Below are 26456 nucleotides of genomic sequence, written 5' to 3'. Positions count from 1 at the left end.
TTTTGTTCCTCGCAGTCTTGAATAGCATCATATAGCATGGGATGAACAGTATATCACCTAGAGTGACGACTCGCTCGTACACCGAACGAACATGGGCATTCTACCTCCACTTTTCGCTGTTTGAGATTTTGAACCAGTTCTCGAAGAATTACTTTACTCTCTTAGTGGAGTTCACAATCATCTCACAGATAGTATATCAATTCTTGCGGAGTGGAACATCCATAAGGCCGCCCACTACGATGCCATCTTTCACCCGTCGAGTACCATCCACCACCCTCCCCCCTCCAGCTGGGACCCACCCATCACCTTCACTATCATCCCTCAACCTCTTACCGAGCGGTCTTCCGAGTCTGGATGATCTCCTGGGGGGAGGTATACCCCTCGGATCAATCTTCCTCATCTTAGCTCCCGACACGCAGTCGTCATGGTCCAAACTCGTTGAGAGGTATTGGATCGCACAGGGTCTGATATCGGGTCAGTCATCTTTGGTAGTCGGGACAGATGAAGAATTAGTCAAAGGGTGTATGTGGACTGAAAAGAGCTGGAGGGGAGGAGAAGAGAGTCAAAGTGAGACTGAACATGAAGGCGATGGAGGAGATGAGGGAGAAGGAAAGAAGATTGCTTGGAGGTATGAGAAAATGGGCAAATTCAAAACTACCGTTGGAGGTGAGTACGATTATCAACAAAAAATCTTGGATTTGTTCTCAAATCACCGATATGATTTTCGTTTCTTTCTTATTGGTTTTCAACTTGATAAGCGACTAATGCATCATGATTACTTGTAGGTAACGGCTCGAACTTATCTCTGACTAATACGATCCCTCATGATGTCCTTCAATCAATTCATAAAACAGGTCAACAATCATATATTAATCTGGACTTGGACGATATCGAGGATAACTCGACTACGACCATTGGTACTGCTACTTCCTCGAGCTTAAATAGATTGAACTTGGCTATATCGAAGATACATGATAAACTAGATAAATCAGATCCGAAGAGAGCTGGGAGAATCACTATACATGAATTGGGCGGGTTGGAATGGGGTGATGAGATACGTGAAGATGTAAGTTTGGTTGTCTTAACGATACATATCCTTCATTCATAACGTGCAATCTTCACATGTTCGACACTGGACAAGGATGCTTAACAGTACCTTGGTCTTTACAAGTAACGATAAATGGTATGGTGCTGACTGATATCATGAATATAGCAAATCCTTCGATTCATCCATTCCCTAAAATCCATCATACGTAACAAACCCATCTCGGCTCTGATCACTGTCCCACCTCAATTGATTGCTGGACCTACGAAAGAGAGTTTTGTAAGAAAGTTGAGCTGGATGGTGGACGCTAGTGTGGAATTGAAGGGATTCGCAGGTAAGTTGTGATCACTCTCACTCCTCATATCTCGAATCTCATCATATTCCCAACACCGGCAACGTATCATACGAATGTCAACATTCATGCCTGACTCTCTGGTTTTCAAATCTATAGATGATCCCACACTCCCACCTCTCTTCCCTACGACCCACGGTCTCCTGACTCTCCATTCGTACCCCCATTCTCATACTCTCCTTCCATCTACCTTGAAACACTCGACTCTATTGGGAGTATCGCAAGGTTCAGACGGTGGAGGGGGCGCAGGAGAGAATAACCTTGGATTCAGATTGAAAAGGAAGAAATTCGTCATTGAAACTGTCCATCTGGGTGTGGAAGGTGGCGTAGGAGAGAGATCGACGGGTCCACCGGATGTGGTGGCTGCTTTGTCTGGTACTTCGACACATCATCTCCCAGCTACCACAAACACTGGTGAGGTTGAGGGAGTGGATAAAGGACACAGTAGTCAGAATCAGAATACTCAGATCGGACAAGAGGAGTCAGGAGTGGGAGTGGGAGTGGATAAGCCTAAAGGACCAGAGGGCGATACGAAGAAAAAGTCGAAGCCCAGAGCTAGAGTTAGATTCGGAGGTGAGGAGGAGATGTCAGTTAATGTTAGTACGGACAATGGCAAGGATCAGCATCATGATCATGGACATGGTCACGATCATACACATGATCATTCGCATGGGAATGAACAGAAGAAGACTAGTCAGAGGGTACAGGTCAGACATGATAGACCAGATTTATACGAGTTCTAGGATTGTAGTACATATAACATGTAACGTATAACATAAATTTTGATTTCATTCAGTCATATAATACAAACGAATATTCTACAACGGTGATCTGGGTAGTCTGGGGCATTCTGGGAAATAAACGTACATACATTGTTAAACAGATGAGTGATACACAACTGATATTATGAAACATGATGAAGGGATTGGATATAATGGAAACGACTGATAGAGAAGGAAAGAAATACACAATATATCATATACGATATCACGATGTGACGAAATGTGAATCACCAGCGGAAGATAAGATGGAAATTCTCTTTCTCCATTTATATTTGTTTTTTTACCTATCCTTTCCCTCTTGATTGGGCTTCTTGATCATCGATAATATATATTTTCGAGCATGTTGGACAATTTTCCTGGAATCCAGTAAAGTCTATCAAATTAACAATAAGATCAACCTCGATATACAATCTTACAACCTTTTTAGCAGAAGATGGAAGGAGGAATTCATGCGGGTCAATTAATGTTAGACTTACAATTATATTATCCTCATCCTCTTTGATCCGCTCTTTTTGTACTTTCGTAAACTCTTTAATTGTCTTTTCGATATCTTTGGGTCTTTCTTCATCTACCAATACCATACCATTCAGTCGATCAATCCTGTGGGTTTTACACTATAGAAATTGATATACTAGCTCTGAGTGGGCTTACAAGTTTGAATAGCGTCTTTCATCACCACTTCTAATGGGCCATGATAACCATTCAAGAAATCTTCATAATGACGATGTAAACCACTGAATCGTTCCTTCAAACCATTAAAAAAGAAAGCTTATAAGTATCACAAGATAAACCCTTAGGAGAGAAGAGCGGTACTTGAAGAAGGAATGAGGATCCTTACATTGCGGAGATCCCATATCTCATCTTTCCTCTTGGCATTTTGTATATCTTGGTTGACCGTATCGGTAAGAAGGGAGGTAAGTTGATTTATGGTTGCTTTTCTGTACTTTGACTTGTCAGAATCGTGTCTGATATCATAGGAATGGAATGGAAGTATTGGTAAAATACGGGTAAGAATGGGGAAATTTCATTTACCGATTCCCGACTATATCTTCATCAATGATCAACGTCGATACACCATCATACATCCCTTCCAGCTTTTTCAGCTCTTTACTCTTGCTTGATGATTTCGAATTCGACTTTCTACCTATCAGTGATTTCAATGCATATGTTGTGATCAGTCTCAAAACCTCACATAAATTTATATAAGGTTGAAATGTCAACTTACTTTTCCTGGATTTCGATTGGAATTTACTTGAAACTTCTTTATAGATATCTTGTGATCTACCGGAAAACATTCCCCTCAGCTTCCTCTCTTATAACGATAAATGATGAAAGAACGAAAGACCTACCCTTCATCTACCTCCTTATCATCGTTATTACGAACATGATCTTCGACCTTCTCTTCCTCCACTACTACAGTATCCTCTTCTACAACATCTTCCACTTCTACATGACTTCCTACCTTCCTCTTCTTGGCGTCATTCCCTTTCTCCGATTCATCTGCCTCATCATCCACAAAATTTTTCTCGTCCATTGCCTTTCGCTTACCAGCCTTGGGGGGAGCAGGTTCAGATACTCTCGCTTTCTTTGCGGTTGCGGGTGTCCTGGAAGGTTTTCGAGTAGGTTTGATGGGAGAAGAGTTTCGTGGTTTGGTACCGGTTCCTTTGGCTGTCGGTCGTAGTTAGCGGGGCTGCTGAGCTGAGGAAATAGATTTGACACTCACGAGGCATGGCGATGAACGTCTCTAGTATTGTGTTCTGGAGGAAGGGAGAACAGAGAGGTTGATCAATCCGCTCTTATGCACTCATCACTGTAACATCACCGTCGGGAGTATGGTGGTTGAGTGGACCACACGAGTGGAGGAAGATTAGCTGTGCCACGTGGTCTGCCCGAGTGGCTCGAACGCGTCGCGTATCGAAGGAGTTGCTCATTTGCCAAAAATCAATGAAAAGGTTGAACAGTCAACGTTGATGTTCACCTCATACATGACGTAGAATATATTAACAAGTCAGCAACGTCGTACATTCGTATCTTGGACAGACCGCTGCCCTTCTCCCCACAATGACAGATCCGACCGTGATCAAACCGCTATTCGAACCCACCGATATATTCAATTTCGATTTCCCTACGCCTCCTCAATCCGTTCAATCCCAATCCGCCAGCGAGACTTCCAAGGATGTCACGGTCGGGCTCCATACGTCAACAACGACGGAGACGGAAGTCTTCAGTAGACCGGAGAGGATCACGCTTGATACCCCTCCTCCTGATTTCGAGGAGGAACCGGATGATCTGGATATGGAAGCGGAGTTGGCTATGATGGAGATGGAAAGGGAAACGATGTTATTGGAGAAGACCAATTCTACCACCTTGATACGGCATAAAGAAATGGAAAATAGAGACGATGATTTTGTATCTTCTGGTATATTCGATTCGTTGGAAACGAATCAACCTATCGCTTCATGTAAGTCTATCCCACTTATCTGTAACAATCCAAATCAAATCCATGTCAGCTGATGACTTTTATTGCGTTATAGCATCAAGGACAATCCTGACACCGCCACCTGAGAGCGATCTCACACCTCTACCTATTTTTCAACCCCACTTCAATACATGTACATTACCTTCACTAAGAGCAGAAACGATGCAGGGGAAGATAGTAACGTTCAAAAGGAGAAACAAGCCTAAACCTTCTCAAGCTCAGGTATGTCCGCATCCCAATCTTGAAATACCAATAGGAACGGGAAAGCTGAGATGTTGAATGTAGATACATGCGAAAGGATCTAAAGCAAACGCTGGAGATTTGTTGAGTATACCTCTTCATAAGTTGTTGGCAGAAGTGGATGAATTGAAATCGCAACAAGAAGCTATGAAGTGGGTTGTAGAAATCAACCTACTCGATGGAAAAAGCTGGCTAACCAAGATGAATAGGCTGCAGCAGAAATATGACGAAGAGCGAAGACGAGCTGAGAGAGCAGGTATGACCGTTGTCAAACGAAGTACGGTCATGTGGGTGGATAAATATAGACCAAAACAGTTTACAGATTTACTAGGAGAAGATGTAAGTATACCTTTCCCTCATCGTAAATTTGGAGTGATGGGCTGATTTAGTGTGCGTGATAGCGAGTACATCGAGAAGTCATGAACTGGTTGAAGGAATGGGATAAATGCGTTTTCAAGAGGGTCATTCCTGGGAAAAAGCGGAAATTAGAAACCGATAATGAGAATTTTGTGGTAGGCTTTCCTCTTATCCGTCTTCTTCTAGGAATTCATAGCAGCTGACTTTGGGTGGGTATGGAATAGGTCGACCCACTTGGAAGACCAAGAGAAAGGGTATGTCAATAGTGTAAATCCTGGCTTGTCAATCAACTCAACTGATTTTGGATCTGTCTGTTTAGATCCTACTATTATCTGGACCTCCAGGATATGGCAAAACCACTCTCGCACATGTGGTAGCCAGACATGCAGGATACAAAACACTTGAGATCAATGCTTCGGACGATCGATCGGCTGCGACTGTATCTACGAGAATCAAAAATGCTATTGATGCCGGATCGGGCTTGGCAAGCGAAGGTAAACCGACTTGTGTGGTGATTGATGAGATTGATGGAGCGAGTGGTGGAGGCGATGCAGTGAGTTCCCCTTTTACGAGATGCCTCATGCATGTATCGTTGTCTGATGGATGTTGTGTTACGACAGAGCTTCGTAAGGAGTTTGATTAAGTTGATTCAGGATGTTCCTGCGAGGAAGAAAAGTATGTCCCAATCTAAGGTTTTTCGAGGTGGTCAATATACACTGACTATCCTCTTCAGGTAACACCCCTGCAAGACCCCTTCGACGGCCCATCATATGTATCTGCAACGATCTGTCAGTTGTCCCATTGATAAGGTCTCGCTCTCACGTTCAGCTGACATCTTTCATGTTTCAGTTACGCCTCCTCCCTGCGTCCGTTGCGGCCCTTCGCTCGAGTCATACGATTCCGAAAACCACAGCCGCAACTATTGGTGAAACGGCTAAGGGAGATTTGTGATCGAGAGACCTTGTCTGCTGATCTGAGGGTACTCACCACTCTGGTCGATGTGACGAGTGGCGATGTGAGAAGTTGTTTGAACACCCTGCAGGTGAGCTATCGTTTGGTTTGCGGCTGTGCAACACAGCTTACATGCGGACATCAGTTCATCAAATCGAAGTCATCTTCTGTCACGGACGAAGCGATCCGATCATCTAGCGTTGGGATGAAAGATTCAGGAACGACTTTACAATCCGTTTGGAATACTGTATTCATCCCATTAGCAGCTAAACAACGACGAAAGGCTATAGGTATAGATGATGGTAGATATGTCGATAGGATATCATTCGCTATTCAAGCTTGTGGAGATTACGATAAAGTCATTCAAGGTTTATTCGAACATTATCCAAATCTAAAACCGTTAGATGCTTCTTTGGGCAACTTGTGTAAAGTTCACGATTGGTTAGGATACTACGATCGACTTTCTCAGAGAGTATCGGAATCTCAAGAATGGGATCTAATGAATTACATGCCATACGCGATCACACCTTGGTATAGTCATTTGGCAGCTCCTGCGAATAATGCGAAACCCACTGAATGGCCTAAAGCGGATTATGAGGTGAGTCAATTTACAATACAAAGACCTTCTGCTGATATTGGTAATTGTAATATGGCTGACTGGTCTATGGTGTTGGCCTTAGGCGTACCAAGCTAGAATAACGAATGAGGAAGTATCAACTTCATTGAAAAACCTCGTTCCACCCATCTTGAGATCTTTGTTCTCTACTGCGACCAGTTTGACTGAGTTTATACCTCTGCTTATGAGGATAATCTCACCGCCTTTAAAACCTGTACGTGTGCAGTTTTTCGTAAATGCTTAATACCAGTTTGGGGCAGATGGTCTGATGGATCATGGCTGTGTCTTAGGTCAATGCGAATATAGTGAAACCTGCCGAGAGGGCTGTCCTGGACAGGTTGGTAGAATTGATGATTCCTCTGGGGTTGAGATTCTGGCAGGAAAAGGGAGAGATCGGTCAGCCTATGATGAGATTGGAACCGTAAGTTATCCAATCTCATGCTGTACAATCTGTCCGCTGGCTGGCTGATGGCTGATAATGATTTCGATGTGACATGACTCATACAGACCCATCGATGTGTTCGTCCATTACGAAGGTAAACGAGCGGATGATATCGCCGTTTCGAGATTTGCCGTAAGGCAATTGATCGCTCAATCGGTAAGTCCAAGTTCGACATCGGCCAACATACTACGATGAGTTGATTGTGATCTTCCTCTTATTTTGGTATATAGATGGACGCTGAGATCGCTAGACGGAGAGGTGCGGCTGGTGCTGAAGATGGTACGACTGGTTCAGATGGGTTTGCCAAAGCCTATGGACTGAAGTGAGTATATATGATCAGCTGTGCGTAATGAGGACATTAGTTGATGTTTATGATGATATTTAGGGGAAATGCAGGACTGGGCAAGAAAACGGTGGACAAAGCTGAACTGGTGGGTCCTCAGCTCCAGATCGAGAGTTGTTTTTCCATCTGAAGACACGCTCAGCTGATCATGTATATCCACACATCTGTTTATAGCCCGCCACGGACTTCTTCGGTAGAACTAAATCTACCAGCACTCCGTTGCTAGCTACCGGTTCAATGGAAGAGAGTGGTGAGTCACTTGCACTATTAAAGTATTCTGAACGGTGCAAACCTCTGACTCTGTCTTGCCTGATCATAGGCATCTCTCCAGTCTCTGCAGAACCACCTGTAAAGAAATTCAGAGCGGTCTATAAATTCAACGAAGGTTCTAGTAGTGCAGTGAGGAAGAACGTCAAGATGTCGACTTTGATGTGATCGATTGCTTTGGTTCGTTTACAACATTATGATGATACTAGGTGTTGTAATGCATGACGATAAGTATATCATGAGGTGTGACAATATCGATCTCGATCTTCCATCAGACAGAGGTTAAGTGGCTAAACAACTTCCATCTTCTATTGAGACAACACTTTCGATCAGATATGAGATGGACTCAGTGCGATTTGTGTAATACGAGAGTATTCGATATACACGGAAGCAACATACTCGACATTCCATTCATTAATGAGCATCAGAGCATCAGAGCATTGATGGTACGTAAAAGTATAGTAAAATATAGTACTATTATCGTGAAAAGTAAAAACGGATATATACAGTATGATTGTCCAGGTATAAGAAAAAGAACAATATGATGAAAAGGGTATATATAACATATACAGAAGAACCACCAGGGTTGAAATCAAACCCTTCCCTAAAATGAAAATGATCTATGCACAGCAAATAAAAGTAGTGATAAGGAAGAAAACGGATGATTTACCATTCTGTCTCTTAGTAAGAAGAGTATATGTATTGTCCCTTTTCGTTGAAGTACTCTGAACTATGATATAATAACAAACAAACGATCAAGCAAATAAACAGAAAGATGTTTTTGTCTTAAGCAGCTTCAGCAGCTACGACAACCAATTGCCCATACTGAGCTACCAACCCATTCAATCCCTCTATGTTGCCCGTGACAGTAACGCTTACTCCCTCACTTCCCTCACTGTCCTCTCCATCAGTGCCATCGGTGGTGACACCGGCAGTGACAGAAGCTGCGGTGGAGTTTGACGAGATGACCACGTAGGGGTTAGTGGTATTATGAGCGATAATCGACGAAGCGGTACTAGACAACGCAGAGGAGGTTATGGTTGATGATGAGATGGCGGCGGATGTGGATGTAATGGATGATGGAGCGGCTTGAGAGGTGGTAGTGACTGATGAAGATGCGGGAGGAGTCCAGGTGGAAGTAGGTGGAGTATAAGTTGAGGTTGGTTCTACCCATGTTGAAGTTGGGGGTGTGTATGTTGAGGTGGGTGCTACGTATGTTGAAGTGGGTGTTTGCGAGGTGGTAGTTGCCTCAGAAGAGTCCTAGATAAAACAACAAAAGGATCAGACAAACAATCTCAATTAGATCGAGGATCTCAAACTCACGTCGTTGAACCACCAAGTAATAGAGATAACACCTGCATCTTCACTTGCAAATTGCTTGAAGAGACCGGGAGACAGATCCAATGAACCGTATCCACAAGTTGGACATTCGTCTGCAGTCGAATTGATCAGTATCATCGTCTGAGATTCTGTTGTAAGTATCTTTCACTCACCCATGATAGTCACACCTGATACGGTGTTTCCATTAGCCTGGATGGTGATTCCTTTGAAACATTGAGGACCTGGGTCTGTTTAGTGCGAAGGAAAAGTATAACGTCAGCTCGGTCTTACATACGATCACACCGATCTTCGGATATGTTTGTTTGTTTTTGATAAGATTGATATGATCGTCGTGATATGGTTTGAAATATTCTTGAATTTGGAGGAACCGAACTCACATCCGCTACCATACTGAGCCGAATTGAGAGCCACCATATAATCACTATCTTGCGAATACTGTCCACATGCTCCTAAACCCGTATAGTAGAAAGTACCGGTACCAGTATATGTCGTACCTCTAGATACCAACGTCGAGTTGTTCTCATTGGAGTGGATGTGCTGGAAGTTTTTTCGGGCTTTGTCGTGGTGACCTGCTCTCTTGATTGGTGGAGGGAGGTGAGAGGAGAGAGCGACTGTAGCGGAGAGGGGAAGGAGGATGGTGAAGAGGTTGGTTAATGATATCATCTTGTGTTTTGATTTTACGGTTGACTTGAGATGCAAGAAAGGTTGTGTTGATGGGTTCCGATCTAGTACGTGAGAGAATCCAAGGGATGAGGAACTTTTTCTTGCTGAATGAGATCTACCCGTGGTCGAGATTGGAATTGATTCGCTGTTGGTGTTGGTAGTAATTGTGGTTGTGACTGGTAATGGTAGTGATTGTGATTCTATAAAAAGAGTGTGATGGGTTATATAAAGTGAATGATAGAGTAAGTATGGTTAGTATCGACAATATAATGTTGAAGAGTAAAAGAATAGAACGTAGAATGAAGTTGAATGAAGGTAGGTGTGCTATGGTGACGAGGAGAGTGAAGGTGGGGCGTGAGTATGGGAGGTGGGAGTGGGTCAGTGCGTTGGGCAAGTATAATGGGATAATCGATGAAACACAACAAAGGAGGTCATTGCGTAGGTAGGAAGGAAGGTACCACCAGCTCATAGTCTCGACTCCCCTTCCTCCATGTTAGTGCTTTTCCACTCATCAACATCCCTTGGTTAATTTGTCCATCTGATGATACAAACAATGTATCATGTCACATCGGTTGGGTATTGTTTATCTCTATCGATGAGGTAAGTCGCGTGCGATCTGAGCCCCTGGAAGTAAACAACTTGTCTTCCCTCTTTTGTGGCGTTTTCATCACAGCAACAAATCCTGAGCTCGGATCGTTGTACAAACGGAATGGAGTTGTCGGAGTTACACACTCAAAATACTTTTGAGGCGGAATCTCATCGAATGTACCAAAGTGGCATGCATCGCTTTTTTTTGACGTGCTGAGTCAAGTGAACTTCTACGCTGAGACCAACTGCTGCACTCGCTACTGAACTTGAGCTGAACGGTATCATTATTCATTGTTTGCCATTATCATGAATGTATCCCTTTGTTTGTTGTGTTTCACTCAGATCCATATCCATGACCATATACAAAACCCTATATAAATTTGAACTACTAACCTATATAACCTTATAAAATCGACAAAATATCAGAAATACGATAACGATAGATATATATATTCCTATGTATATACAACTTTCATTTCATGCATCTGCTATCGAAAGACACCGACTGAAGAAGAAAAAAGAGAAGAGTGGAGAACCGCTGTTTGAAATTATTCTATTTTTAAGCTTGAGTAGGAGTCCATGGACTGTTGTTACCACCGTTGGCAGAACCAAAGTTCATACCCATTCCCATACCTAGACCCATACCTGCTCTGATGGCATTATGGATATCCTGAACTGACACTTGGTTGGTCTCAGAACGAGGGAACATGGTGGATAGCATTTGTTGAGTGAGTTCCATGCTCATCCCATGTCCCATACCGTTGAACGAGTTCAATCCAGTAGCAGTAGCAGATGATGGAATAGTGGGAGCAGAATGGAACATCGCATTGAATGTATTTCCAACCATGGGGTTGAACAATTGTTGTTGTTGAGCTTGATGATGTTCTCTCATGATTGTATGAGCTTGGGCGGCATGTTGCTCTAACATCGCTAATTGTTGGGAGTTCCATCCGTTCGGTAGTCCCCCAGAACCATTGGTAACATTGACGATAGGTTCAACAGAGGATGAATGGCTCGACCCTGGTGATGGGGTATGATGAGGGTACATGCCATGAGCAGGGTCAGATGTCGGACTGACAATGTTGATTGGCGATGAAGAATGAGTAGGCGTATCAACAAAAGTCATTTGACCATTCGCGGTAGAAGGGGTAGGGTTACTCATTTGTTGATTCAAGTTTAAGGCAAATTCAGTCGACCAGTTGATACCCGTAGTGTTACCGGCTGCAGAAACAGGAGTGGGAACGGTAGGAATTCGTTGATCGATAGGAGAAGTCGACGGGTAGAGACTCTGTTGTAAAGTCAAATCGTTATCGGTAGATGATCGAGGAGTGATCAACCCATTCGATTGAGTGAAATTACCGTGAATCGCAGCGATGTTGTTATTGTTACTGTCGTACGGATCGTTGGTTGAAGGGGTATCTTCCTCTTCTTGATCTTGATCATCATTATCACCGTCCATAGCGGAGAAATCACCGAATGACTCTTTCTCGACTGAGTTGATCTGATCAATTTCATCGGTGTATTCGTTGGCAGATTCCTTAGGTGAGTAACCATTCATCTTTCTCCATTCGTTGACTTCTTTCAGGAGATCATCTCGTTCGGCTTTCATCTCCTTCAAAATTCTAGCAGCGAGCAATCGTTGATCTCGTTGGTGAGTGAGATGAGAGATCGATCCATTAACAATTGCAGATTTACTTGGTCTTCTAACAGTTGCGAGGGAAGGCAAGAGTCTAGCCAATGATAAGAATTTTCCATTCAGGGTTTCTCGTCGGGCTCGCTCAATGGCATTATGTTGAGATCTCTTCTCAGCGGTGTTGACTCTTTTTCTAGGTTTCGATTTTGTGGTTTTACCGGTAGTAGTGCTGTGGGGTTTTGTAGGTATGGAAGGGATAGTGATTCCGACATGACCGACGGAAGCGTGAGAGTGGATAGAGGAAGGGGATTCGGAAATAGGCGATAGGCTGGCCATCATGAAGAACGTCTTGAAGGTCTATCGATTGTTGCAACACACAAAAAGTGGGGACAAGGCGTCTAGGGTCGAGTGAGTGACAAAAAAGAGTATGGTATAATCCGTTATTTATTGCTTAGTAGTATTGTCTAATTTGGATACAAATTTATTTATTTTGATTACAAGTTTTTATTGCTGATGTCGATGAGATTTATGAGGTTTGGTGTTTTTCTGATCAAGTGAAGTTGGAAGAAGAGAGAGGTGCCGCGAGACGAGTCTCAAACGTGCACAAGGTGGTCGGAAGATGTGAAGAGAAAGAGGTTTTAGAAAACCACTTTGATTAGTCGTGAGCCGTGACAATCACGGTGCACTCGGTTGATGAAGATATCGAACGACGATGGAGCGCCGGGAGTCGATAATTTGATCGCTATTAGTCGAATTGGTCGAAGATGTATGAGTTGTGTTAAAGTGTTGAAGAGTTGGTTGAAGAGATGAAAGTTGCTGGAAAGGGTCGCGAGCGCTGTGATACCGTAATGTGATACCCGGTATAATCGGAGCATATAGAGAAAGACACAGTGAAAGAGATGGTTTGTCAGCTAACATGTCATCAACCTTGTATAATACAATATGATATCAGATATCCTATCCAGTATGCGTGAGAGAGTGGTGGATATCGTAGATATGATGGACTTGGTAGAAAATGGGGTGATGGCACGCCATTATTCCACTGTCACTGATACGAGTGTAGAACAACATTCGCCATTCAACACTTCCACGTATCCTCCCTTCGATCTCTCTGTGCATTTTCATCGTATTGACCTCTGCTCAGTGTGAAAAGCTACCATCGTGCGATGGTAACATAGTCATCATGTACATCTGATGCGCTCCAACGACCAGTCTCCTCATTTCCCACACTTTTCATCCACTCCACTGAAAACGACTCCCACGGATCTGAACTTATCTAAACAGCCAATGAGACTAGGATACCCACGAGCAAGCGTTATCCTGATCACAGCAGGGGTAGGTCGGGTGAATAGGAAGTATCGAAGAAGAAGGTCGACGTGTCGATTCCTGTCTAGTTGATGATCGATTGAATGGATGATGAATGTAAATGAACAACTAACGAGTGACTTGGACGGAAAAAGACCATGTCTCCCCTTTGGTCTATTCCCCTAACAACCAACAATCAGCTCTGGCTCTGGCTCTGGCTCTACAGTGCAGAGGTGATTTTCACTCACTCGTCACTCCATATCTAATTTGCAAAAATTCGTAAATATATTTTATTTTCTCCCATGGCGAATTTCAAATTGTGCTGTGGTGAATGAGTGAAACGGGTAATAATTCAAAGTGGAGGCCAACGGGCCGATTTGATCTTGTAATTCGTTCCTGGTCGTAAGCTTACTCTTCTCTCCTCTTCTCTCTCTCTCATATGAGGAGTAGTAGGCATACAAGCCAAAGGAATGCAACACTCCCTTACCTTGCATATCAGGGTTCGATCGTTCTAGTAACGGTGTAACTCTTGTATTCCCCTTCTCCCCACAATCCTACATCGCGGATGCTTTTTCAATACTGCTCTACTCACATCAAACACCGGAATCAACGGAGGGGAGGGCAAACAGTTTAATTTGACCTGCACTGGATTAAAGTACAGCGCCTCTCCTATCACCGAGGAGATGACGTTACAATTGATATCGAGATTTCAAGTTCTCGTCAATTACTGACAGTCGAATGATCAGCTTGAAGTAACACTCTAACTGTGTCTTCTCGTCGACTCGTGATAACACAAATATGAGGGAACACGAGATGGGGAGAGTGGAGAATCAGTGATGATCAACTGACAGAATAATCGAGAGTCGATGAATGGATCAAATTACATCAAAAGGTGAATGAACGTATCGTAGGGTACCGCTCCGTCGTTGAACTTGCAAGATATACCGAGTTAGGGTGTTGCTCCTACTAAGTTACTTGCAGAGAACCGATTGGTTCCTCCTTTAACACTTGTACAAAGAAGGGAGTTCCTGTACACTATGCTCAGTCACAGTGCTGGACTGTGTCGGAGATCAATTCATGTGATTACAATCACAAAAGGTGTAACAGTGACAGTACAGCTCGCGAGTAGTCTCAACAAAGGAGAAAGAGGTCACGACAACTCAGCAATTATGCAAAAGTCTTTCATTCTCAGAAATCTCACTCTGCTCCAATCTCAGCTCAAGATGATCCAACGAGGAGCCAAATACATCGTCATAACAGAGCAGAGGCGGATTGTCTTAGTTTCTGTAGACCTGGCTGAAAAAACCTTAGAAGATCCCACTTCAACAATGAACAACGACATTACCGGTAATGCTGCGAACGCTACGACCGCTCCAGCTTCTACCGTTTCTTTCGACACCACCAGCTCGAACGTGGTTGATACAGAAGCCGGATCGGAACAATCTACAAAGAGAAGACGACATGGTGGGGGGACTCCCAAGACTCGTTGTGGAAGATGTACAAAGAAACATTTAAGATGCGATCCAACAAGTCATGATGGGTGAGTCCCCAAGGCATAGGTTAATCACTCCCTGACTGGCTGATTGACTGTCCTACCTCATGCATAGCGCCTCGTCGTGTACTCCTTGTGATTTAGCGAGGGAGCCCTGCAGTTTCTGTCCGGAGGAGTTCAAAGAGGTTTTGGCAAAGTGGCAGAGAGAAAAGTTAGTGCTATGTCTCACGTGTATTCGTTGGCTCGGATTTACGTCGACGTTCGACCTTCGGGCGTAATTTGACGTCCATCGTGAAATAGTGCCCCGGCTAAAGTGAAGAAGACAAGAAGCTCAAAAGCTTGTGATGAATGTTATACAGATAGTAATCATCCCAATCGTGAATTTCCTCCAGATGGAAGCTCGTAAGTCCTTGTTCAGCTCGGTTAATCTCGAAAGATGACTTAGAATACATACGATTGACGAGGCTGACATCCATTTGCTAGAACATGTACTCGCTGTTCCAAAAAGGGACGACCTTGTACCTTCCAGATCAAACGTCAGAGAGGTACTTGGGATGAGTTGATGGGCTGTCCAGCAGATGTGTGAGTGTCTCCATTCGAACCCGTTCAAGAGTAGGCCCGCTAAATCGATTTCCCTTCATTCAGCTCAGCAACTCAAAGCTCTACGGCGATTGCGGGAAACCGAAATACTGAAGAAATAGGGCCGATGGACCTGTCCACGTACGACTCAGGAGCTGTATCCCAGTTGACTGAATGGAAAACCATGCCCGAGTCGTGGCCCACAAACGACTGTCAAGGACAGCTCGATACGTTTCTCAATCCCAGTCTTAGTGGTTCTACCTTACCTTGCAACCCTGTCGACTCTAGTATCCCAGATGATGATTTGTTCGACGGTTTTGATGAGGATGACATGGATACATACATGATATGACTGTCTTGGAGGATGAAGGTCTATGGATTGGGTGCAACGGTAATGGTCGTTGCCAACAATAATATGTATATACAAGTACGGACATGTTTAGCCTACTACATCTTACCTGATCCTCAGGTGGCGTTCGTCAACACCTCTTGGATCTCCTTTATGACTGAGTTTATTTCGGACTGTGAGTCAACCAAACATTTCGAATCCAGATAACGCTTGTGCTGGGTGCCTGTACAAAGATTGAACCCATTCAGACAGGATCACAACGTAGCTTCCACATATGATAAATACATATACATAAACGATAGGCTAGATGAGCTGATCTGGCAATTTCTTGCTTGATATTCATTATTGCTTGCGATTGACCTGAACGAGATGGACACTTCCTCAAGCTCATCAATGCCTATCATGAGCACAGGGCAATCTACTGGGAGTAAGCACACGAGCTGCCAGAGCTGTCGACAAAAGAAATGTCGGTGTCAGCCAACATGGGAAGGGAGGTGAGAATCTGGCCTAGTGCATTCGATCTTACCTTCATCTAATCTCAATCTCTTTGGTACTGTACTCTACACACTGTAGATCCTGCAGCTCTTGCGATTACAATAAGTCTCATTGCAGCAAATGTCCTTCAGGGATGGAAGTTATGCTGACCCAATGGCAACTTGAGCAGTAAGTCGTCTGTTTTCTAATCGAGAAATTATTCGTAAAGACTCGTGCCAGAACTGACACTTGACTTATTTATTTTTGCATCCCTTGAGGTGACATGATTTCTGTCATTACAGACCGAACCAAAAACCAGACAAGACAACTCGAAACATGAAAGCATGCGATAATTGCTATACTAGCAAGGCGAATCGTAGATGTGAACCTTCCTCTGAAGATCCCAGGTGAGTTCTTTCTTCCTTTTCCATCCTCTTCCCGTATTTGTGAGAATGTCAAGATGCCGCGACCGGTGTTTATTAGAGTACTAACTCAATTCACATCCATATGATTCTTTTTTGATTTTTTTGTTTTCGCGCTACCCTGCTGTAGCAAATGTCAACGATGTTATGAGCTGGGCCCAGGAACTGAATGTACAAACAACATGGCTCGAAAACGGCGTGGACCGTACGCCCCTCAGGAAGAATACGATCAACAGCTACAAGTACATTCACTGCCAGGTTCTACGCGAGATAGCCATTTTAGCATGAGCCCACATCAACAACTTGATAAAATTCTAGAACATACCAATCACAGCTCAGGTCCTCTGGATCCCGATCAAGCAGGTACAGGCTTTCAAGCTGCTTGGGATAACAGTGATGAATTTACGAGAAGACCAGGAGCTCCTTGGCATTAAAGCAGTCGTACTGTGTTTGCCACCTTCGATGGTGATCAATTCTAATGTTCATAGTTTTACTTCGAAGCAGATGCATATGATATGATGAGGTTTGTGAATCTACATGTAAAGAGAATATAAGATATACACAATATGAGGCAAAATGATGAGAATATAATCAAGAAAAACAGTCCTTGCATTTCAAGCAAGATCCATACGATAATAATTCACTTGATCTACCTGTTCACATCTTCAGCAGCATCCTGCCAACTGCTCGAACTTCCACTTCCACTCGCACTTGTCGTCGCTACAGTCTCTTTCATCTTCCCTTTCTCATCAGGTGACCCAGCTTCAGGTTCAGGTTCAGGATCATCCTTGTACTCTGTTTCCGGAACTGTTCGAGTTCCATGACCATGTCCATGTTCTTCACCATCATCTTCCAAGAAATCATCATGATATCTCAACCCAGTCGTTTCATCTCCACTCTCATCATCTTCACTATCACTCGGCCCATCTCCAAACGCATCATACAACTCTTTCGATCCTGCAGCTCCACCTGCTCCTGCCCCTGCTCCTCTACCGAATTTCTTCTTCGTCTTCTGGAGTAATCCCATAGGTACATCTTCGGATTCACCAACAGGTTCATAAGCTCCTCTAGCACCTTCACCATTATTCGATAATCCGAACAAGTTCCTATTCCTTCTTCTCGATCTGTAATAGAAGAATCCACCGACTCCAACTCCAGATAAGAGGATGATCATACCTGCTCCAGCTATCCAAGTTGAATTGGCCGATAGACTCGTTATACCGCTAAAGAAACCTTCATCCGCATCTGCATCACTGACTCCTGTAGGTTCCGTCCAACCTTCTTCATTCCCATCGCTAGCGGTCGAAGTAGGTTCGGATTGTTGTTTTGTAGTAGACACTAAACCGGGTTTGGTAGCTTCTCCAGTAGCGTCTCCGTGATCCCCTGGAAGATGATCGGTAGGTTTGGGTTTCTGAGTGGTAGTTGCATATGGGTCCGATCCTGTTTGTTCTTGATCTGGTTGACCTTCTTCTGCAGGTGCCCATAGTGTAGTTTTGGATGCATCGATAGCTTCTCCCCATAATTGTAGGGACCACGCAACGAATCGACCAGTCTTGTCGGGGTTCGATTGATCTTTCACTTTGATAGTCCATGTTCCAACTGGATCTTCTTCCCTACAGTCCAAGACAAATAACATCGTAAGTTTCCAGTTCAGTGCAACAGAATTTTGTGAGTCACTTACCAGTGTTTCAACGACATAAACTTCCAACCGGGGAATCCAGAATCGGCATCGTCAAATCTTCTCGGTCTAGCTAGTACACTGACCACTCCGTTCGGACTTGTAATTTCCGCTTCTACGTCACCCCGTCTTTGGTGGTCTATCCAAACTCGAACAGTGATATGTTCTAATCTTTCTAGGTTGGAGTCTTTCAACATGTCCTTGGTGACGTCAAATGTTGACGTTATACCTTCTTCGGTAATGAATGATCCAGTAGGTACGACGACAGGTTCAGGATTGGGAGTAGTTTCGTTTTGGTTCGATGGTTGATCTTCTGCCCCTGTCGATGGTGAAGTTGATCCCTCATCTGGGCTAGCCACGACGGTCGAATCCTCCTGGCGACGCTCAGCAGTCGATGTTGCTGGGGCATCGGTGGTCGGTAGATAAACGGCAGGAGAGTCAAACCATGCCTGTGGCTTGACCAAATTCCACTTCTCAGCGGCTTCCACAAAGAGACCTGCATCGATTCGGCCATAACCATCTACGAAACAGTCCAGGTATCAGCATCATCAGACGCGGGATGATCAATCATAGATTAACATACATTTGTAACTGTACATTCGACCGGCAGCAGTCTTCTCCCAATCTGGATCATCCTTGTTGAAAAATACTGCATTCCGTACCGAGAGATGTTGGACATCCCTCCAAGTGAGTTCCGGTCGGACTGAGAGGGCTAGAGCGAACACTCCCACAGCCAATGGTGCAGCAGCGGAGGTACCGCCATGGGTATGAGCACATTTATTCTGTCCGACATCGGTTGTGTGCTACGTACATCATGACTTTTTAGCTGAGGTTCTATCGACAAATGGGTAGTTACTCACAATATGATCACCACTTCCTGAACTTGGAGCAACGAACATCATAGCCGAGCACATCTCCGAATAATAAGGATGTAATCCTTTCCTATCTACTGCTCCGACCGTTACTGAGAAAATCGAATTTGTATATCCATCGAAATTACATTGATCATCTGCTCCACCACCGTTACCAGCTGCAAAGACGAAAATCGATCCTTTACCATCTCGTCCTTTCTGTACACCGTTGACCATCGCTTTGAGAATAACACCTTCGGGCGCCTCCATTGATTTACCATCATCTGGTGGACCCCATGAACAAGAGAATATATCATTTAGCTGATATCCGTAATTCAAGGCTGCCGCTTCATCCGCATCTGATATTGGAGCTGAAAGAATTCGGACACCAGCTATCTTAGATCGGTAAGATACTCCTACACCACATACGTCGTTGGGTACAGCTGCGATCTCCCCCGCGCATCGAGTACCATGTTGATCATCCGATAGTCTCGGTAAAGGCAGTTCGGTGTGGTCGTTGAAATCGTATGAACCCTCGGCGAACTATCGATGCATACCAAATGTACAGAATATCCGTCAGTAAGCAGTAGCAATGAACGGGATTAGAGCTCAGACTTTGTGGGATTGTGAGAAACGATGTCAAGGACTGTTATAAACTCACGAAATTATCTTTCAAGTCATCGCTATTCAGATCCAATCCATCATCAACAATAACAACATGTACACCTTCACCAGTTATTCCTCTACCCCATACTCCAGTCACGTTCAATTCTATATCTTTCAGTTCTGTATTTATCAGATGCCACTGTTGGTCCAACATTGGATCTTTAAGCTGCAATTCATTTTGAGCATATAACAATTCGGTCGTATCGGCCCTCCCATCTAATACATGAGGGGACCGTTTGGATGGAAGATGTAATCTTTTCGAACGTTGTTTGATTGTCAAAGGAGTCAAACTGCGTTTACTACTTTGACTGCTGGATAGAGATCCCCATCTTTTCAATATTGGGTCATTTTGTAGAAGATCTTTCTTCACTAGCGAGGACGAAGAGCTTTCCCTGCGAACCAGCCAGTAACCGTCTAGTTCTCCTATAGGTTCTACGAGCTCTACGCCCAGGTCAGATGATATGGAAGAAGCGATGGAAAGTGACGTGGAAGGATCCAGTTCTAGAGCGTAGTATGTGTGGGTATCGTATGATCGGGGATGTGGCGTTCGAGGCCGAAGGATAGCTTGCGTAGGGTTGATGAGCAGTAGGGAGAGCAGCAAGCTCCACAGAAACGGGATGGATTGCATGTTGAGGGCTTGTCGGGGTGGACGAAGGGGGAAGGGAAGAGGAGCGGTGCTGGCAGGTATAGAATTACAGGAAGAGCTGATCGACCTCGCGTTGCCCTATATTCTTCGCCTTTCGCTCGTTTCGCTTCTTTTGGGTGATGGTCAGATTTTGAGGAGGGGACAGCCAGATCCCGTGCTTGAATTTGACTCTGTTGCTCTACTTTTTTGAGGTAGTCACGATACTGTCAGATGGGTCAGACTTGAGTAACTCCAAATCTGAACGATCAACGATAATCTCGCAGCTTCTGACATGTCTACGCGACTTAACCGAGAGACTCCACCGGATCACCGTGGGAAAGCAAACAGATGACTATATCACGATAGTCTCAGTACTCAAGCATTCCTGGTCGAATCCAACTCAGATCAATCGCTATCACCTCCTGTAGCAGAGTCACCGAGTCACCCAAGATGAGTGCGAGTGCGAAGGGAGACGAGGATGAACTCACCACCCTCCTCAAACGACTCGCTACTCTCTCAAGCTCACTTGTCACTCTGTCCAGATCCGAAGTGTCGCTCTTAGCTAGATCACTCGTACCGTCTGCTACTCGTCAATCCCGTTCACTCGCATATCTTTGTCTATCCAAATTCTGCGACTCCACATCGCACCATCCAGACTCGACGAAGGAGTCCTCGACCGATCACATCTATTCAACATTCGATCCATATCTTAGATCGACCTTTGTTCCTGGAGTGAACCAGAGTGTAGAAGAATCGACCGAACCTGAATCATGTTTACCGTTGACATACCTCTTATCGTCCCTCTTCCCTCTGTCACCAGACGCAACTGTCAAGCTCCTCACTACACCGCTGGAAGATGTAGGTGATGGATTAGGTATATTACTGGAAGTTGCCGAATTACCTTCATCACTCCAAGTTGCGTTGGCCGAATTGCTTACTGCTGCAGCGGGGACTATATCCGGCAGACAGATGGTCCGGTCTAGAGCAATGGAGTGGTTGAGAGGAGCAATGGACTACCAAGAGAAGGATCAGGAGTTGAGCGTGCTGTGCGCGGTAGCATTGAGTAAAATGAGTAGACAAGAGGAAGAAATGGTTCCTGCACCTTCAGCTCAAGCCCCGGCTCAAGGTGACAATAATGAATCAAGAGGTATAACGAATGAAGAATTAGGTATGGACGATGAAAAGCTCTGTAGGCGATTAATGGTATTTATCGAGAATACATCATCATCTACCAAGCCTTCTTCAGCGATCTTATCTACTATAGAAGGTCTAGCAGTCCTCTCCCTCAATCCCAAGAACAAAACCACCCTGACTTCCTCCACCAAATTCCTCAAATCACTCATTAGCCTATCGCCAACGATATCACCTAAAGGCGGTAGTCTACCTGTAACTCCTCGAGGAAGTATGGACCTCACCGTACCACTTGATCAGAGAGATACAGGAGTATGTTTCGGACTAAGTACGATATTACTCAATCTCACCAACCCCAAGGTCCAACTTTCGGCGGAAGATCAACAGATTGCCAAATTACGTGCAATGGCTTTATCAGCGAATAAGTCGAAATTATCCAATAACATAGAAGATGAAGACGAAGAGAAATATGAGTCGGAAGAAGAAGTTAGGAAAAGGACGAAATTGGTTTTGAGATCTGGTGTGGTTGGGGCATTGAACGGATTGTATAGATCGGAAAGTACGAAAGTGAAAGAGAATTTAGGAAGGTTATGTAGGAATCTGGTGGAAGATCAGAATGATAGATTGTCATTCATTAGAGATGGTGGATTTAAAGTCTTATCGAATATCACGAGGGATTTACTCAATCTAGCTATCAAACGATCCAATGGGGATGGCGAAGAAACTGATGTGATTCCCTCGTTTCAAGCATTGGCTAAAATGATTATAACCACGCCACCCAATCTGTTGTTCCCTCCACCACATTTGACAACTTCGTTGAATTCGCTTACACCATTGTATCATCTATTGATACATCCATCTTCAAACTCTTTACAAAGGTTTGAATCGTTGATGGCTTTGACCAACATCGCTTCGATCGATCCATCAATTGCCAATCGCATAGTCGCAGCTTCCGTCAAACCTCTCATCAAATCATCAAACTCGTGGAAAGGATCTGGATCTACCAAAGAGGATGAAGTGAGGATAATAGTGAAAGTGGAAGAACTGTTGCTGGACGAGAATGACCTGATTAGAAGAGCGTCAACTCAACTGTTATGTAATTTGATAAGCTGCGAAAAAGGATACGAATATTTCTCAGGTGAAAATGGTAGCCCGAGCGAAAATTCGAGTAGTAGGGTGAAATCAAGATTGAATATACTGTTGATACTCATTGGGATAGATGATCTACAAACTCGTCTAGCAGCCGGTGGAGCTTTAGCTATAATTACCGAATCTCCAAATGCTTGTAAAATCATCTTAGATTCAAACGTAAACGAAATCTCTTCGACATCAACAACCACGACAGGAAGTAAATCACCTTGGAGGAGAATATCGAAGATGCTTGAACCTGATTCGGAGGAAGAGGAATATGTTGAAGACGGAGAGATCATACCTGTTATCTCTTCCACTCCTGCTCTACCTAATCTCGAGATGGTACATAGAGGTGTTATCATCTTGTTCAACCTCATTACCTATACTGTAAAGTTGAAAGAGAATGAACAGCGGATAGAGATGAATAGATTGGAAGAAGCGAAAGTTCAGGATAAGTTGATGGAGGTTCTGAGGTTGAAGGGAATGAGCGAGGATGTATTGGTGGTGCCTACGGTTGAGGCGCTGAAGTTGTTAAAGATGGAGAAGAAGTAGACGCCCGGGACCCATAAAATGTAAATATATACCGCGCATTAGTCTTATACCCAGTCAGTACAACATTTCACTTCCGTAGCCTCCTGTATGCATCGTGCAGAGAAACGTATGCATATGCAAATGATCTCATCTGTGATACCCATTTCTAGCTTTGTCAACATTGAAGCAGATGTGAATACGAGTGCCACAATGCGCTAACACCGGCTTTCCCCGCCACTCCAAGTGGTCTCTATCTTTGTTGTGACACCATTAATTGTATGGTGGAATCTGTGAATTTGCCGCTCAACATCACTCATTTCTCTCCAATCCCATTCATCATCATCAAAATTAACAAGATTCAGTCAGGCCTTATCCGCTTTATCAATCGCACAGCACCAACAAAATGGCAGCATTAGCACGGTAAGCTCTTTTTTTGTTCTTCCCCTTCGAGCTGGACGACACGAGCTGACACATCTATCTGTAGTGCCCTTCCTACACCCCTCCATAACCCTATGCCAGAGTACGAAGATGTCCTGCCTTCTTCCTCATCTTCTTCATCGGCACTACCTGTAGGACCGCAAATACCCAAATATGGCAGTAGAAAAGGATGGAAGCCCAAGACGGCAGCAGATTTTAATGGTGGTGGTGCTTATCCTGAGGTGAGTCAGTCCTCTTCCTGGGATTTGTGGATGGATCTTTATGCTGATGGGATTCTGGGGGTGTAGTGTCATATTGCTCAGTATCCCTTAGATATGGGCAGAAAGAAGGTGAGTGTTCCTCAGCTTGGTAATGCGGGAAAAGATATACGAAAGCTGATTCATGTCTACTCCTTTTGTAGACCGGAACCGGAACCACATTAGCACTTCAAGTGGACCAAGATGGACTAGTGAGATACGATGCTATTGCTCAACATGGCCGAGCAGCCGGATCAAAGGTCCAGTCAAGTTTCAAAGGTGAGCTAGCTGACCATCGTCACTTCAAATGGATAATAGCTGATCTTTATTCGTCATGTTCGTTGCCTCATAGACCTCGTACCACTTGCGAACCGTACAGACGTCTCAGAAGCGGAGCGCGAGATGGAACGACCCGACGCTTCATCCATCAACGACACCGCCGAGCGAACTCGACTAGCTTTGGAGAGGATAACACATGGAAAAATCAAAGCTGCTCAACCTAAACATGTCCCGAAGACCAACAATGACGCCACATACATCCGTTATACGCCTGCCAACCAAGGTTCAGGCGAGGGTAAACAGCGTATCATCAAGATGACAGAAGTACAAGAAGATCCATTAGAACCTGCTCGATTCAAGCATAAAAAGATCCCTCGAGGACCTGCCGAACCTCCTCCACCAGTGTTACAATCTCCTCCTAGACCTGCTACGGCCCAAGATCAGAAAGATTGGATGATTCCTCCCTGTATATCCAACTGGAAGAACAATAAGGGTTATACCGTACCTTTAGATAAGAGGTTGGCAGCTGATGGAAGAGGTTTACAAGATGTTCATATCAATGATAATTTCGCTAAATTCTCTGAAGCACTATATGTTGCTGATCGTCATGCTAGAGAGGAAGTCAGAGCGAGAGCGCAGATGCAACAATTATTAGCTCAGAAGGAGAAAGCGCAGAAAGAAGAGAATTTGAGGTTGTTGGCTCAGAAAGCAAGAGAAGAAAGATCAGGTATCACTTCTTCTGCTCCGTCCGCTGGTGCGACCGCTCCACCGAAGGAATTGGGTATGGGATTGGGTGGATACGATTCTGCGAGTGAGGATGAGTCTGATGAAGATGAGGGCTCTGAGGAGGAGGAGGATGAAGAGGCTATAAAGGAGAGAGAACAGGTTAGAAACGAGAAGAGGAAGGAAAGAGAGAAGGAAATGAGAATGAGTAATATGGGTAGTGAGATGAGGACTAAAATGTTGGCTAGGTGAGTTATCACTTGTAACAACTCTTATCATGTTGAGAAGAATATTCAACTGATATATAAATTTTGCAATGGTTGTAGGGAAGCCAACAGAGATATATCCGAGAAGATTGCCCTAGGTCTCGCCAAACCGACTGCAGCCAAGGAAACCCTGCTCGATTCAAGATTATTCAATCGAGAATCCCTATCTACCGGATTCGCCTCAGAAGATTCCTACAACCTGTACGACAAACCTTTATTCCAAGGATCTTCAGCCGCAGCTGCTATCTACAAGTCCGCTGGGTCTGGTAAAGGCAATGACGAGTCTTACGGTGGAGGTACAGAAGAAGGTATCCGAAATGAATTGGAGAAAGATCGATTCAACTTGGGTAAAGCTACGAAAGGATTCGAAGGTGCCGATTCGTCCGAAGCTAGAGAAGGCCCGGTTCAATTTGAGAAAGATACAATCATCGCCTTGGATGGAACGTCCGATCCGTTCGGAGTGGAATCATTCATGAATGCCGCTAAGAAAGGTGGTAAGAGGGTGAATGAGGATAGGGATGAAGAAAGAAGGAAAAGAGCCAGAGACGATTGATCTCATAGGTGGTTTATTGTATTTTGCGTGGGATAGATTGGTATGAGTGTCTTTTGAGTAGGTTTTGTTGACGTTTCGGTGATTGTCAATCTGCATGTATTATCATTCTCACTTAACATAGCTTGACTTGGCTTGTCTTTACGATAACATGAGAACATGGCGTATGCACTTTGGCGGGAAATCTACATGCCATGAATATTACATCCATACACATATTGAGTAAGCTTACCTCGAAGGTGACGCCGTATGGGTGTCTTTCCCTTCTGGGAAGGGTCAAGGTTGCTTTGTCGAATTTCAATGTCAAAGCACTAGAATTATTCCCAGTACGCACCATCACAATCCTTTCTTTTCTCTGAGGTCTTGTGGGAGATTTACTTCCTTAGTACCCTAAGAAGCAATTAAACATCACAAAGGCAAAGGATACCTATACCGTCATAACTGCGATGGTGGGAGTGGGACAGGCGTCACTGAAATTTTGCTGAAAACCTCACAGGCCGGACGAAAGGTAGGGCTATACTGCAAATTCCAAGTCTAAAAAGCATGATGAGATCCTTTCTTTGGGTTCTTCGATGATCATCCTTACATCGAAAATGGCTTCTTTGCCGAATGTCAGCAGAATTGTCATCCT

The 26456-nt window shown here is 44.2% G+C and overlaps 10 protein-coding genes across 10 annotated transcripts; 6 read left to right on the top strand and 4 right to left on the bottom strand.

The window, feature by feature from the left end:
* Positions 1 to 239: 239 nt before the first annotated feature.
* On the top strand, positions 240 to 2140 carry L199_003231 (uncharacterized protein; the record flags this gene model as incomplete). Its single annotated transcript, XM_064888967.1, has 4 exons — positions 240 to 666; positions 786 to 1066; positions 1214 to 1379; positions 1497 to 2140. The coding sequence occupies 4 exons, from the start codon at positions 240 to 242 to the stop codon at positions 2138 to 2140; spliced, it is 1518 nt and encodes a 505-aa protein (XP_064745039.1).
* Positions 2141 to 2459: 319 nt separating this feature from the next.
* L199_003230 (uncharacterized protein) lies at positions 2460 to 3909 on the bottom strand (the record flags this gene model as incomplete). The annotated part of the gene is made up of 8 exons (XM_064888966.1): positions 2460 to 2552; positions 2656 to 2747; positions 2831 to 2924; positions 3018 to 3117; positions 3212 to 3323; positions 3405 to 3460; positions 3529 to 3847; positions 3903 to 3909. 8 exons carry the CDS (start codon positions 3907 to 3909, stop codon positions 2460 to 2462), a joined length of 873 nt encoding a protein of 290 aa, XP_064745038.1.
* A 331-nt stretch (positions 3910 to 4240) lies between these two features.
* L199_003229 (uncharacterized protein) lies at positions 4241 to 8042 on the top strand (the record flags this gene model as incomplete). The annotated part of the gene is made up of 18 exons (XM_064888965.1): positions 4241 to 4640; positions 4714 to 4880; positions 4944 to 5050; positions 5108 to 5237; positions 5300 to 5410; positions 5480 to 5509; positions 5575 to 5808; positions 5876 to 5930; positions 5989 to 6043; positions 6105 to 6297; positions 6352 to 6804; positions 6887 to 7036; positions 7113 to 7243; positions 7330 to 7420; positions 7495 to 7586; positions 7650 to 7695; positions 7782 to 7857; positions 7927 to 8042. 18 exons carry the CDS (start codon positions 4241 to 4243, stop codon positions 8040 to 8042), a joined length of 2637 nt encoding a protein of 878 aa, XP_064745037.1.
* A 618-nt stretch (positions 8043 to 8660) lies between these two features.
* Positions 8661 to 9878, bottom strand: L199_003228 (uncharacterized protein; the record flags this gene model as incomplete). Its single annotated transcript, XM_064888964.1, has 4 exons — positions 8661 to 9134; positions 9198 to 9307; positions 9368 to 9442; positions 9593 to 9878. The coding sequence occupies 4 exons, from the start codon at positions 9876 to 9878 to the stop codon at positions 8661 to 8663; spliced, it is 945 nt and encodes a 314-aa protein (XP_064745036.1).
* A 1147-nt stretch (positions 9879 to 11025) lies between these two features.
* On the bottom strand, positions 11026 to 12435 carry L199_003227 (uncharacterized protein; the record flags this gene model as incomplete). Its single annotated transcript, XM_064888963.1, has 1 exon — positions 11026 to 12435. One exon carries the CDS (start codon positions 12433 to 12435, stop codon positions 11026 to 11028), a length of 1410 nt encoding a protein of 469 aa, XP_064745035.1.
* Positions 12436 to 14732: 2297 nt separating this feature from the next.
* Positions 14733 to 15827, top strand: L199_003226 (uncharacterized protein; the record flags this gene model as incomplete). Its single annotated transcript, XM_064888962.1, has 5 exons — positions 14733 to 14944; positions 15012 to 15107; positions 15197 to 15298; positions 15380 to 15478; positions 15542 to 15827. The coding sequence occupies 5 exons, from the start codon at positions 14733 to 14735 to the stop codon at positions 15825 to 15827; spliced, it is 795 nt and encodes a 264-aa protein (XP_064745034.1).
* Positions 15828 to 16634: 807 nt separating this feature from the next.
* On the top strand, positions 16635 to 17154 carry L199_003225 (uncharacterized protein; the record flags this gene model as incomplete). Its single annotated transcript, XM_064888961.1, has 2 exons — positions 16635 to 16705; positions 16851 to 17154. The coding sequence occupies 2 exons, from the start codon at positions 16635 to 16637 to the stop codon at positions 17152 to 17154; spliced, it is 375 nt and encodes a 124-aa protein (XP_064745033.1).
* A 215-nt stretch (positions 17155 to 17369) lies between these two features.
* L199_003224 (uncharacterized protein) lies at positions 17370 to 20543 on the bottom strand (the record flags this gene model as incomplete). The annotated part of the gene is made up of 5 exons (XM_064888960.1): positions 17370 to 18333; positions 18402 to 18918; positions 18982 to 19201; positions 19259 to 19792; positions 19911 to 20543. The coding sequence occupies 5 exons, from the start codon at positions 20541 to 20543 to the stop codon at positions 17370 to 17372; spliced, it is 2868 nt and encodes a 955-aa protein (XP_064745032.1).
* Positions 20544 to 20990: 447 nt separating this feature from the next.
* On the top strand, positions 20991 to 23354 carry L199_003223 (uncharacterized protein; the record flags this gene model as incomplete). Its single annotated transcript, XM_064888959.1, has 1 exon — positions 20991 to 23354. The coding sequence occupies one exon, from the start codon at positions 20991 to 20993 to the stop codon at positions 23352 to 23354; it is 2364 nt and encodes a 787-aa protein (XP_064745031.1).
* A 382-nt stretch (positions 23355 to 23736) lies between these two features.
* On the top strand, positions 23737 to 25828 carry L199_003222 (pre-mRNA-processing protein 45; the record flags this gene model as incomplete). The annotated part of the gene is made up of 6 exons (XM_064888958.1): positions 23737 to 23753; positions 23818 to 23992; positions 24059 to 24100; positions 24172 to 24286; positions 24360 to 25257; positions 25336 to 25828. 6 exons carry the CDS (start codon positions 23737 to 23739, stop codon positions 25826 to 25828), a joined length of 1740 nt encoding a protein of 579 aa, XP_064745030.1.
* Positions 25829 to 26456: the final 628 nt, after the last annotated feature.

This window comes from Kwoniella botswanensis, chromosome 1, assembly GCF_036426115.1.
Source record: "Kwoniella botswanensis chromosome 1, complete sequence".
Lineage (NCBI taxonomy): Eukaryota > Fungi > Basidiomycota > Tremellomycetes > Tremellales > Cryptococcaceae > Kwoniella > Kwoniella botswanensis.
The sequence above is the reverse complement of the archived record's forward strand: the minus strand, read 5'-3'. Positions and strand labels throughout refer to the sequence as shown.